Source organism: Bos indicus, chromosome 13, assembly GCF_029378745.1.
Source record: "Bos indicus isolate NIAB-ARS_2022 breed Sahiwal x Tharparkar chromosome 13, NIAB-ARS_B.indTharparkar_mat_pri_1.0, whole genome shotgun sequence".
Classification (NCBI taxonomy): domain Eukaryota; kingdom Metazoa; phylum Chordata; class Mammalia; order Artiodactyla; family Bovidae; genus Bos; species Bos indicus.
In genome coordinates this window covers 55,215,930-55,229,168 of record NC_091772.1, presented here as the reverse complement: position 1 = coordinate 55,229,168, position 13,239 = coordinate 55,215,930, and the positions used below count along the sequence as shown (strand labels likewise).

At 57.7% G+C, this 13,239-nt stretch overlaps 1 protein-coding gene and 1 long non-coding RNA gene across 3 annotated transcripts in view; one reads left to right on the top strand and one right to left on the bottom strand.

The window, feature by feature from the left end:
- The window catches only part of CDH4 (cadherin 4), a 478,906-nt gene extending 466,418 nt beyond the window's left edge, over nt 1-12,488 (top strand). For both annotated transcript variants that reach the window (XM_070801344.1, XM_019972101.2), the window contains exons 9-16: nt 105-290; nt 4,436-4,689; nt 5,194-5,336; nt 5,762-5,995; nt 6,825-7,058; nt 7,231-7,370; nt 8,016-8,180; nt 8,745-12,488. In XM_070801344.1, the coding sequence (XP_070657445.1) occupies nt 105-290; nt 4,436-4,689; nt 5,194-5,336; nt 5,762-5,995; nt 6,825-7,058; nt 7,231-7,370; nt 8,016-8,180; nt 8,745-8,951 (1,563 nt within the window). In that variant the 3' untranslated portion in view covers nt 8,952-12,488. The remainder of the gene's footprint in view (nt 1-104; nt 291-4,435; nt 4,690-5,193; nt 5,337-5,761; nt 5,996-6,824; nt 7,059-7,230; nt 7,371-8,015; nt 8,181-8,744) is intronic.
- LOC139186536 (uncharacterized) overlaps nt 1-13,239 on the bottom strand; it is a 33,628-nt gene that overhangs the window by 9,168 nt on the left and 11,221 nt on the right. The gene's annotated exons all lie outside the window — the stretch shown is intronic.

Below are 13,239 nucleotides of genomic sequence, written 5' to 3'. Positions count from 1 at the left end.
AGCAGCTGGAGGCATAGGGCAGCCCCCTGGGTGGGCAGAGGTCTCTCCGGCCTCTCCAGGCCTCCATGTGAGTTCCTTACACTGTCTTTTCTGACACCTTACAGTACGCAGGGGAAGTCCCAGAAAACCGGGTGGAGATGGTGGTAGCGAATCTCACAGTGATGGACCGAGATCAGCCGCACTCCCCGAACTGGAATGCCGTCTACCGCATCATCAGTGGGGACCCCTCGGGCCACTTCAGCGTCCGCACGGACCCCACCACCAACGAGGGCATGGTCACCGTGGTTAAGGTGGGTGCTCCCTCACTTCCCGCCCCAAGACAGACGTAACGGAAACGATATCCAGGTTCAGTGCCTGCACCCCCAAAAGCCAGGGTCAAAGGCAGCCTCACAAGGACCGGTCACATGACCCCCAGGATGCTGCCAGCCTGACCTGCCATCCCCCGCCCCACCAAGAGAGAACTCTCCCATCTTCTCCCCACACCCAGCCCAAAGCTCTAGAAGCTCGAAAGCTGAGAATCGGCCCCTCCTGCTTCCCCTCAGGAGGCAAGAAGCCTTGTCCGCGGCAATGAGCAAGCTGTGACCCAGGTGCCCGGAGGAGGGTCAGGGAGGAGGGAACACCATGGAGCAGGCCAGCTCAAGGGTCGCAGTCCCTCCAGCCCCTCCTCCCCCTGCAGCTCCCAGAGCAAGGCTTCCCCTGGAGCCTCCTGACCATGGGTGCAGTGCGGCTCCCAGGTTCCCCACAGGCTCTAGTGCCCCCACCCCAAGAGCCTGCACCCACACTGGGCTACTCCCCCTTGGGGCATAGACCAGCCCCTGGGCTTTGAGCAAGGGGTCGTGGCCATGTCGGGGGGAGGCGGCCAAATAGAGACCAGCTGAGTGTGTCAGGCTCTGATTGAAGGGTTGGAGCAAATCACCTATTGATTTCCCCATTACAACTGATTATTGATTCCCCATTACAAACACGCTTTCCTTTCCCTCCTATGGACTTTACTAGCCATGACCATCCTCTGGACAGCATCTTCGTTCACAGGGTGACACAGTTTTAACACAAACGCAGCATTATCCCACGTCCTCCAGGGACACGACCTGACACACACAGGAGAAAGAGCACTTCCTCCAGTGACTTGTTCACAGACGAGACCCCTGTAATGCTATGAGACAGTGTATTCGAGTGGAGTGGCCCCCATTTTACTCAGGGGGGCCCTGGGGGAGGGGCCGGAGACCTGGCAGCTGCACAGTTCTTGTGGGGGCAGGGGGGCCTCAGCCCTGAAGAGGTAAGTGCCATGGAAGGATGGGGTGCCTCACTGGGGGCTCTGGGGGGGTCTGGGAGACACCCCTTCTACTGGCAGATAAGACCACACCTGCAGAGGATAAGGGTCCCCTCAAGGTCATGGGGGGTGGTGAGGGGACAGTGGGAAGATGAAGATGTCGGCCCCAGAACCCCGATCTCTGCTGCCGCCTCTAGGCCCTCCCATGGGCAGGCACCCTCAGCCCCCTTTCCATGCCCACCCAGTTAGATTACTTCTTAAACTCCTTCCTATACTCACTCCATAGCTTGTTTAGTAACAGAGGCTGAAAAGGTATGGGTTTGATGTACCAGGCATTATGACTAAACGCTCACAAAAACCAAGGCTGAGCTGCTTTGGGAGCCCAGACAGGGCAGGGGCACCTCAGCTGGGCAAGCAGGGGCCCGCCTCCAGCACCCACTGGTCTCACAGGACCACCAGCCCCACGAGGCCATCAGTTCCCCTCTAAGCAGGGATGTGTCGAAGTGCTCATCACAGACGTTTCCAAGGGCACTTAGCCGTGAGAAAGACAGGAGTGCCTGCGCCTGGCACTGCAGTTCCCTGGTTACTAGTGTTGCTCTATCCATGCTTCCAGACCTCAGGATCCCCTCCTCTGCTCTCCTAACTATGTACCGCTACGGCCCCTGGCATGGCCAACCACACCTCTGCAGTCTTCAGGATGTGACCACACCTAACTTCTCTCCATTTTCCTAAAACCGTCTCTTTGCTGTGCCGTTTTTCGAGTCTGGATCCCAAAAGGGTCCCAGCGCTGTGTTCGGCTGCACCATCTCTTGAATTTCTCAACACCTAGAACATCCCCCCCCGACTGCCAACCTGTCACAGACTCGGGGTCCGTGGTGCCAGCTCTGTCAATGGCTTCCTCACGGCACATCTGGTCCCTCACTTCAGAGCACGTGCTTCCTGACCATCTTCAATCTTTCACCCATTCATCACATGAACACTTCATCCAAACTGAACGTGGGATGGTTTTACTTAACTTTGTTGCTTTTTATACTTAATGTATTCTCTTACACTGAAACTCTTCGTTGGCTCCAAACAATGTTAATTGCTAGTTTACTTGAACCTACAACACGCAGTTGCCCCTCCGTGTCCATGGGGTGACTGGTCCCAGCACCTCCAGCTCAGGGAGACACCAAAATCCACAGATGCTCAAGTCTTTCATATAAAATGACACAGTATTTGCACACAACCTGCACACACTCACATATATTTTAACTTATGATAGATACCTGATACAATGCCAATGCTGTGTAAATAGATGCCTGTGTGTGGCAAATTCAGGGTCTGCCTTTTGGAAATTTCTGGAATTTTTTTCAAATATTTCTAGTTGGTGATTGGTTGAGTCCACAGATGTGGAACCCATGGATATAGAGAACCGACTGTACATAAAAAGCTTAAAAATAACAAACCAAACATCACTGCCAACACCAGGAAGACCAAATGAATTTAAGACTTTTCTGCAATAACTGTTGTCCTCAGAATAAATCCCATGAAGGACTCACGATCTTAATACTGTCCTAGTCACTAGAAATCATTATTTTCTTGGGAGTTGTATTACCATTGAGCATCACGACTCAATGGACATGAATCTGAGCAAACTCCAGGAGACAGTGGAGGACAGAGGAACCTGGCATGCTGCAGTCCAAGGGGTTGCAAAGAGTCGGACACGACCTAGCCACTGAACAACAACAATAAGACTTTATGTGGCTCCAAAAATCAAAGCTATGGCAAAACATGCAGCAAACTCATGCCCCCAGACTCCCCTCTACCAGGTCCTCCCCTCTGCTCAGGGGTGACCATTTTTAAGAGGTTGTTTCCCCTCTTTTCAGCATTTCTTTCTACAAATACAGGCAGGTGCATACACAAATCCACACTCCTCTCCCCCTTTTACACAAGAGGCAGCAAACGAAGGATGTTGACTTTTCGGCTCACCAATCCATCCTGGAGGTCTCGCACTTCCGTGTGCGTCGCCCTGGTTCTTACAGCTGCAGATGTCCCCACTGTGTCGACACGGCTCGTCCACCCACCAGTGCCGTGGAAACCGCGGCATCCTCCATGAACAGTCTGCATCCTCCATGAACGATGTAGATGATGCTGTGGTGAATGTTCTTGGGCACGTGCTACTTCACATGCATCCAAGCAGAATTATTCAAGTGCAGTCTCGGTGTGACGTGCTGCTTGTCCAGTGAGACTGCTGCGAGCTCTGCCACAAATAATTACACGTCTTGGGGCCCCAGGTAGTTCTGTGCAGCTTTCGTCCTCCTCAACACGTGAAGATGACCCCGCAGGCCAGCCACACCCTGCAGACCACACCAGCGCTTATCAGTCAGGGTCCTGACGCCCCAACACGAGTGTGAACTGGAAAGAATGCTCATGCAGGGCCCACACAGAGGTGAAGGGCCCGCAAGCCCTCAGGGCTGGTGTCCTGTAACTCATCCCTGACCCAGCGGTGACAGCAACTGAAGGACGTCCTCTCGCAGCTCTGGGAGGGCTCCCCCGGCCACGTCCAGTTCCTGGCACTGTCCTTGGCTGGATCCGTACCACCCCACCTCTGCCTCTGCGCCTTCACCTGGCCCCTCCCTGCGTCTCAAGTCTCCCTCCCCTGACTCCCAGGCACCCATGGTTGGACTGGGGGCCACCTCAATCCAGGGCAACACCTCTCAAGACCGTCACCTTCATCACACCTGCAAAGACCCTATGTGCCCAAAGGGCACATTCACAGGTTCCAGGTGCACACATCCTTGGGGGCCACCCCTGCAGCCACCATAGCACGTGAGCAGCCTGGACAGACAACAGCCCCCCAGGGCATCAGGAACAGGGTGGGGACTCCATACTCCCAATGCAGGATGAGAGCTGGAGGCCTGGTTGGGGGGAACCTGGGGGAACTGTGGCCCCAGGGAGCCCAGCTGCTGCCACTCCAGACATGGGGGTGGAAGGTGAGGTGTGAGGTCCTTCAACCCCACTCTCTCTCTCCTCTCACTGCCCTAACCCCGCAGGAAGCCAGACACAGAAGCTGGGGGACGGCATTCCTGGGGACCGGCCTCTGGGGCCCAGAGCTAGCAGGTGCAGACCAAGCAGCCCCGTGGGCACTAAGCTGGCTGCCCCACTTGGTGCCTCTCATTCCAGGCAGTCGACTACGAGCTGAACAGAGCATTCATGCTGACCGTGATGGTGTCCAACCAGGCGCCCCTGGCCAGCGGGATCCAGATGTCCTTCCAGTCCACGGCGGGGGTGACCATCTCCGTCATGGACATCAACGAGGCCCCCTATTTCCCCTCCAACCACAAGCTGATCCGCCTGGAGGAGGGTGTGCCCACTGGCACTGTGCTCACCACATTCTCAGCAGTGGACCCCGACCGGTTCATGCAGCAGGCTGTGAGGTGGGCCCACAGAGCACTCTCAGGCCCTGGGAAGGGGGTGCCCCGTGCTTCACAGAGAAGAGTCCTAAAGTGCCCAGTGAAACCTGAAACCTGGAAAGTCCTGGGTGGGTGCTTAGGGGCGCCCCTAGGCAGGGAGGCCCAGTCCGGGGACAGCTGGATCACCAGCCACCAGACTGCCTTCCCACAAGATGGTGGGAAAAGCTTGAAGGACATTCATCCACATCTGGCGTTAGACTGGATCCAGACCTCACCTCTAATTCCCGAGCTTTGTGACTTTGCAAGTCACCAGCCCTCTCTGCTCCCCCGTCTCCCCTCTATAAAGGGGGCTGATAGGAGAATCTGCCTCCCAGGGTTCTTGTGAGGTTAAGTAGCCCATCCTCCTCAGGGACTTCCAGACACTGCTGTCACCGGCCCAAGTGGGAGGCCCCAGTGAGCTCAGGGAGCAAGTGGGCAGGCAGGAGGGGCTCCCCCAGCCCCTCACCTCACCCCTCCTCCTCCCTGCAGATACTCAAAGCTTTCAGACCCGGCGAACTGGCTACACATTAACGCCACCAATGGCCAGATCAGCACAGCGGCCGTGCTTGACCGCGAGTCTCTCTACATCAAGAACAACGTCTATGAGGCCACCTTCCTGGCAGCTGACAACGGTGCGCCCAGGGGGATGTGCTGGGTGGGGGGACTGTGAGCTGGGTCCCCTTGGCCACTGGTGCCCCGGAGCCCCTCCCTCATCCATTTGAAGCCCACCTCAGCCAAAAAACACGATTGTTACTGTCAGGTTGGAGATGCCACCAAAAGGCAGGACGATGGTCAGCAGAGGACAGAGGGAAGAGCTCTGGCCAGCCAGCACCAGTCCACCCACACCGTGGGCCTACACTGAGGCAGGGGCTAGGCTTGGGAGCTCCAGGATGACCACACGGCTGCAGGCGTGTGCCACTCATATGTGGTCTACAACTGAGTCGCTGTGTATATCACACAGCAGAGTCAGTGTATGGGGCCATGGGGTGTGTCCTGGGCAGGCCTGTGCTCGTGGAGCCCAGGAGTGACCGCGTGACTGCCCATGTCCGACCCACAGGGATTCCCCCGGCCAGTGGTACTGGGACCCTCCAGATCTATCTTATCGACATCAACGACAACGCCCCCGAGCTGCTGCCCAAGGAGGCACAGGTCTGTGAGAAGCCCAGCCTCAATGCCATCAACATCACAGCGGCTGATGCTGACGTGGACCCCAACATCGGGCCCTATGTCTTCGAGCTGCCCTTTGTCCCGGCGAGCGTGCGCAACAACTGGACTGTCACCCGCCTTAATGGTGAGCCCACCATGGGCACCTGCCCACTGGCTGCCCGGCTGCCGGGAAAGTCAGACCGAGTCCAGAGGGCAGCCCCACCCGGGCCTGTCACCCGGGAAGCAGGAGCAATGGAGTCAGGAGTCAGTCTCACAGGAGCCACGCAGCCCTCTCCTGCAGGGCAGGGGCCCTGCCGACTCCAGGGCTCAGCCACCAAGGAGGCCCCAAAGCACGCCCCAACCTTGTCCTTTAAAGAGCTCCACGTGACCATTCTACCACTGTAACCACACGTGACTGAGACCACTCCCTGAGCCAGTCATCAAACAATGGGGACCCCAACACCACCATGTTCCCTGAGGCACTTTCCTAGCCATGGTCTTGGTGGACAGGGCTTCCAAGTTCTGGAGTTCTGATAGCATTTACTTGTTCCCCAAACCCTTGCCAACACAGCATTATTGTTTTAAAATCATTTTTCCAATTTCTTAGCCAAAATCACTGTTTCCACTTGCATTTTATAACTACCAGTGGACATTTTTTCATCTATTTGCCATTTTTTGCTTCTGTGAATTATCTGGTCAATGTCCTTCACTGTTTTTCTTTGGAATAGGTTTTTTTTTCCTAATTGACTTGGTAGAACCCTTTCCATATTAAGGAAATAATTCCTTCATCCCACATGTTGCAATTGCTCTGTTCCTGAATTGCCAAGTCTCTTAACCTTACATGATGAGAGATGTGTGTGTCTACGTGTGTCTTAGCCAGACAGGCCGAGCCTGTGCCTATTTGCCTGCGTTCGTCTCGCTCAGGAGGCAGGGCTGGCTGCCCACTGAGCAGAGCGCACCCTGCCCCCACCCAGGTGACTACGCCCAGCTCAGCCTGCGCGTCCTGCACCTGGAGGCCGGGGTGTACGACGTCCCCATCACGGTCACAGACTCGGGGAACCCGCCGCTGTCCCACACGTCCATCATCAAAGTCAAGGTGTGCCCATGCGACGACAACGGCGACTGCACCACCGTGGGCGCAGTGGCAGCGGCCGGGCTGGGCACGGGTGCCATCGTGGCCATCCTTATCTGCATCGTCATGCTGCTCAGTGAGTGCGGCCGGCGGGTCCCGGGGGAGGTGGGGCGGGCGGCACCCTACCCACCAGAGTCTGCCACAAGCCGGATCCAGACTAGAGGCGTGGTAATGGACACAGGCTCTAGTGGCCACACGTGCCTACCTTCCACACACACACAACCTGCTCACAGCAGCCCATCCCACAGCCATGGTCCTGCTCTTCGTCATGTGGATGAAGCGGCGGGAGAAGGAGCGGCATACCAAGCAGCTGCTCATTGACCCCGAGGACGATGTGCGGGACAACATCCTCAAGTACGACGAGGAAGGGGGCGGCGAGGAGGACCAGGTGAGGCTGTGCGGACCCTCCCGGCCCCGCCAAGCACACCCATGGGGGCCCTGGGACCTCCTCTCCTCAGCCCTGTGCCCCCACCCGCACCTCCCTCAGCATGCCAGGGCTCGTTGAGGGGGACCTGGGAGCTGCTGGGTGGGCCTCACTGGGGATTTGGGGTGAGTCTTACCAGGCTCAGCTGGTCAAGAATCCACCTGCAATGTGGGAGACCTCGGTTCGATCCCTGGGTTGGGAAGATTCCCTGGAGAAGGAAAAGGCTACCCACTGCAGCATTCTGTCCTGGATAATTCCATGGACAGTATAGTCCATGGGGATCACAAAGAGTCAGACTGAGCGACTTTCACTTTACCCCATGAAAGCTCAGGGATCCTTGTGAAGTGGGGTAACACTGGTCCCAGGTCAGGGACGTGGTACAGAGCAGGTGAGGGGTGGACCTGGGTTGGGGAGGGCTGGGGGCACAAGCCCCACGTGTGCCTTGAGGACAGACAGGATCTGATGGACAGAGGCAAGGCAAGCCTTTCAGAAAGGACAGACCAGGTGATAGAACCGGACAAGGATGCACCCCATGGACCTCCCTGGTGTCTCTGCCTGCTGTCCCCCACCCCCACCCGGACCCCCTCGCTGACTCCACCACCCCCCCAGGACTACGACCTCAGCCAGCTACAGCAGCCAGAGGCCATGGAGCATGTGCTGAGCAAGGCCCCTGGGGTGCGGCGGGTGGACGAGAGGCCCGTGGGCGCCGAACCCCAGTACCCAGTAAGGCCCGTGGTGCCCCACCCGGGAGACATCGGCGACTTCATCAACGAGGTGGGTGGTCCGGTGGGGGGGCAGGGTGGACACACATGCTCACACGGACCAGAAAAGCTCACTTTTCGGTGAGAGGGATTGGCATGAGGAGGCAGATTCACACCTGGGTTCACTGAGCCCTGCCTGGGGGGTGTGGCGGGGGAGCAGGTCAAGCCCCTCCCCTCAGCATCCCCACTGGGAATGGCCTAGGAGGTGGGCATTCATCCAGAGCGGCCACCTGACCACACACTTGAGTCCCCCTCCTGACATCTGGGATCTGAAGTTCCAGCCAACAGGGTCCCTGCCTTTGCTCATCCCCCGTCTTGATACTGACCCCAAGGTGCCCACCTGACAAGTCCACAGGCATCAAGGGTGCACCCCACCTCTGCCGCATCTTCCTTTGTGGGAAAGAGGGGGACGGCGAAGCCAGTGTGTGGCCGCCTCCCCCGCCAGGCCAGTCTGCAAACTGTGCTCTACTCTGAGCTCTGAGACACCTTTCACGGACATGCGGGAGACTGCATGCGGGGCCCCACCCCACATCTCCAGCCCCCCGCCCGCACTCTAACCCCGTTTCTGTGGCCCCAGGGACTGCGCGCAGCCGACAATGACCCCACGGCGCCCCCGTACGACTCGCTGCTGGTGTTTGACTACGAGGGCAGCGGCTCCACAGCGGGCTCCGTCAGCTCCCTGGACTCCTCCAGCTCCGGAGACCAGGACTATGACTACCTGAACGACTGGGGGCCCAGGTTCAAGAAGCTGGCGGACATGTACGGAGGCGGCGAGGAGGATTAACGGGCCTCCCTGCCGGACGCAAGGATGGATGGACGGACGGACGGACGGGAGGAGCAGGACTGGAGGAGGCAACGGGCCTTCCCGACCCCCAAGGCCATGTCACTTAGTGGTGGGGGTCCCCGCCCTGCCCCCGCCCCAGCTGTCTGGCATGAACACTTGACCCGCGGCTGACTCAGCACTGAGGAGAGCAAGAGGCACTCTGTCTTAACTTGAATTTCTTAGGACAGAAGCACTGTTTTAAAAAAAAAAATGAAAGTGCCTTTTGGTACATGTATCAGATTCCCTCAAACTCAGGAGCCACTAAAAGCAAGCAGACAGACCCCCCACCCGGTCCTGAGCACCCCCAGGCCTGGCTAGTCCCAGCTCTGAAGGCACCAATTAAGGAATTGGAAAGAATGTGTCCTTTTTTCTTTTTTTTTGATCTTTTATCAAGAAAACAAATGGGTGACTCGCTTGATAATTGACAAAGAAGAACAACGGGTCCAAACCCCATCAGCCCCTCTGAGTCCTCATGCTTTGCTGTCCACAGTCAGGGTCTCCTACCCCATGGGGTCCCCAGGTCAGCTCAAAGACCTACCTTCAGCTTCTGCAGCAGCAAGTCCCCTGGGTGTGGGCCAGGCCCATGGACCCAAGACCCACTGTGCACTCTGACTTTTGCCCTGACTCCCAGAAGCTGGAAACAGCTGGGGCCGTCCCTGATGTCCCCCATGGCTGCCCAGGGCCCCCCAGTCAATCATTAGGCCTCCCCCAGGGCCAACTGTGACCCTGAAAGACACCCAGGTCCCCACTATCTTTGGTCCAAGAGAGTACGGTGTCCCAAGAACCCACAACCAAAACCAGCCAGCATCCCACCAACCCCTGGCATGAGCCCTCCACCCTTTCAATAAGACTTCAAAGAGACCCCAAGTCAAAGGCCCCCACTCACTCACCAGTCCAGCCCCCGAAGGCTCTGGATGTCTCTGGCCACTGGCAGGGCTGCACCGACCACAGGGAGAGCTGATGCTCACTTGGGGTCCAGAAACCAGCACAGCCAGCGGGAGACTCTGGGGTCTGCCCCAGTTCTGCCCCTCTGGACCGGTCTCTGGAGCCCGGGAGCTGACGAGGATGGCAGAAGTCTGCCCCAATGCCGGGACAGTCTCGTCGTCCGTGCGGTCCATCCCACACGTCTGGGCCACGCCCGCCGGGAACAGTCTCCTTTCCTTTGGACCGGTATCAGCCCCCAGCAGCTGCTGGGCCAGTTAGCTGCTCAAGCTCTCACACCTGGACGTGCCCTCTTGACGGGCAGTGTGACTCTCAAGCCAGACTCCAGGCTCAGTTCCACAGGACAGCAAGAGGCACCGCGTCCCAAGGACCCACCGGAGCCCCTGCTGTGTTTGCCGGGGTTGCGGGGAGTGGACAGCTAGAGGGGAACGGGTGAGAAAATGCCCTGGGGCAGCTTCTCCCCCAAGCATCACCCAGGGATAGCCTGTCTGGTGTGAAGGCATCTGGGCTGGCTGGAGAGGCCCCTCCAGGGGAATCCTCACCTGCTCTCAGCTCCCCAGCAGGACTTGGCATCAGGCCTGCCCTGGAGCCCCACCCTGGGTCTGCTCCTGGGGTCAGGCCTCCAGAGGACCTGGGACAGGGGTGCACATACTCCCCATGTTCTCCATGGAGAGGGTCTTTGATCCACACCCCCACCCATGGCTTGCCCCCAATGCCATGGTCATCCTCTTTTCTAAACAGCTTCAGCCTCGAAGATGAACTTGAGTGTACGTGTGTGTGTGTGTGTGATCCGCGTGGGTGTGTCCCCGCTGGACGTCAGGGTCTTCCCCAAACTCCTCGCTAACTCCATCCCCTCTCCCAGGGCTGAGCTGAGCTGGGGAGGCGACTCAGCTTGTGGTCTGAGGGAGGCAGGTCCATCCTGACCCCGTCCACAATGGCCCAAGGAGGGACGAAGGGACAGGTAGACAGAGGCAGCGACCGCTTGGGTCATGTGCTGATGCCCCCAGGCAGATAGCCCATCTCATAGACCTAGGTGGGTAGCCTGCCGAGGTGGGGGATACCCCCTTCCTGCTATGCAAATCGCTCGGGTTCAGATAGCCAATGAGGACTGTCCCAGCACCTAGAGGCATGGCCATTTGAGGACTGCTAGTGTCCTCAGGGTTGGTGAGATGTGAGCTGGAATCTCGCGTTTGTTTTTGCAGTCAAAGTTCTAAGTATGAATATGGGGTGGGGGACCCAGACAGCTGTGGACTCTCCCCACTGGACTCCTGAAGCCTCTTTGGGTCCCCAGGGTCCTGGGCTCACCCCAGGGATGGGGTGCCAGGCCCAGCCCACAGCTCGTTGTCCTGAACACCAGCCCCCCAGCCTCCCTGCAGCTCCTCTCCCCCTCCTCTCATCACTGCCAGGCCCCCACCCCACAATCTGTCTATGTTACACAGGCCCCATCCCTGCTCCCAGGCAGCCAGAGAGCAGCCCCTCCTCACTGCCACCCCAGACAGCCTCTGGAGACCCCTACCCTCTCCCAGAAGCATCTGGGAACTCGGTCCCAACCAACGGTTAGCATTAGCTACACAGTCAGTGTCAAACGTTTCTCACGTAGCTTATAGATGTGACAGGTCCAGACCAGGGGGTGCAGCCAGAGGAGGCCTGGACTCGGCGCGAGCGAGGTGCTCAGGCAAGTCCTGTGCCCACAGAGATTTTTGTTCTTGTGACCAGGACTCACCTACAAGGACACTCCAGTCTCAGGCAGCAGGCATCCCCAACCCGGAGCCCCAAGCCTATCGGGCCTTGGCAGCCCTTCCCCATGGCCCAGCCGGCCTTCCCCTTCTCGTGTTCTCAGAACACCCAGGTGCCAGGCCTTCCACCGCCAGAGGGTCAGGGTACCAGCCAGCCATCAGGCTTCCCTACTGTGAGCACCACTGACCCACCCGGGTCTTCAAGACAACTCTGTTCTCTCTGAGGGGAAATGTCAGGGAGGAGAGTCTTGGGTTTTGTCACGGCTGAAAGGAACACCAAAAAAGCAAACACAGTCTCCCCCACGAAGAGCGCCCTGTGAGACAGCCCCCGGCCACGTGGTGTATATACGACAGGCCCCGCAATGCCGGGATCCGTGGGGGGACCACCTCTGTGTATAATTGGAACGCGTCTCGCTTTTCCTTTCTCTCTCCTTTTCCCATTCTGATCTTTTTTTTTTTTTTTTGCATGTTTCTTTTTGACAATGGACAACATGTGTAGCAGCCCGCATGACTGTGGTTGTTCTGGGGAAAGATACTGGAGTATGATGTATTCTCACTGCAACTGAGCATCGCGCAGTTAGACAAATGTTCCAACTTTTTTTGTAATTGTCAACAGCACAACTATTTTGTATTGTTGTTTGTATCATTTTGTACCAAAAAAAAAAAAAAAAAAGGAAAAAAAGGGAAGAGCGTTGATGTTTTCAATGTGTTTTTAGTGCCAGGCGGTCTTGGTTCCACACTGAGCAGCGGCTCCGCAGGGTCGTCGTGTGCGGGAGTGGACGCTGCTGCAGGGGAGTAAATAAAGCCCCCCTTTTACGCAGTCGGCTCACCCTGGTTTGTTTTTCTTCGAGTGTCCCTATGAACAGCAGATGGATGAACACAGGGGCTTTGGTGTCAGGAGTGGGACTTGCTCGCTCGGCAAACATCTCAGCACCCACTGTGTCTCGGGCTCCATTCTGGGCTCCGAGCACAACCCTCAACAGAACCAGGCACCTCCCACGGGTCAGGCCTAGGGGTGTGGACAAACAAGACCCAAGTGCCACGCATCTAAGTATGGTAACGTTCCTAGAAGGTATAGACCAAGCTAACAAACTGCTAAACAAGGTGCGTCCCACCTCCTGCCTTGGCAGACATACCTTCGTAACAGCAGGAAGGCCTGGGTCAGGTTTAGGATTCTCCTGCCCCTCTGATTCTCTGTGCGCCCCCCACCTTCTCCCCACCACAGGGGCTCTTCATTCCAGCACAAACTACACCCCCAGCCCCATGCCGGCCAGAGACCCCAAGGCAAGTGGGTCCAGTCCTCAGATGCTCTCACAGCGCAGCCTGCACTTGACTACTGGCCCGAGTCTGAGCTGCACTGGCTCACAGTTTGCTGGTCAGAGAGCCACACAGGGGACCCTCAGGGACACTGCTGGACTCGCTGGGGCTCTGCCAGCCTCAGGGAAGCAGCTCGGAAAGGCTGAGGGGTGCCCAGCTCAGCCAGAACTAAGTGATACAGTCAGAACCCACAGAGGGAGCCCCAACCACCCCCACCAGGCCTTTCTGGGGCTCAAATCACAGCTAATCACAGG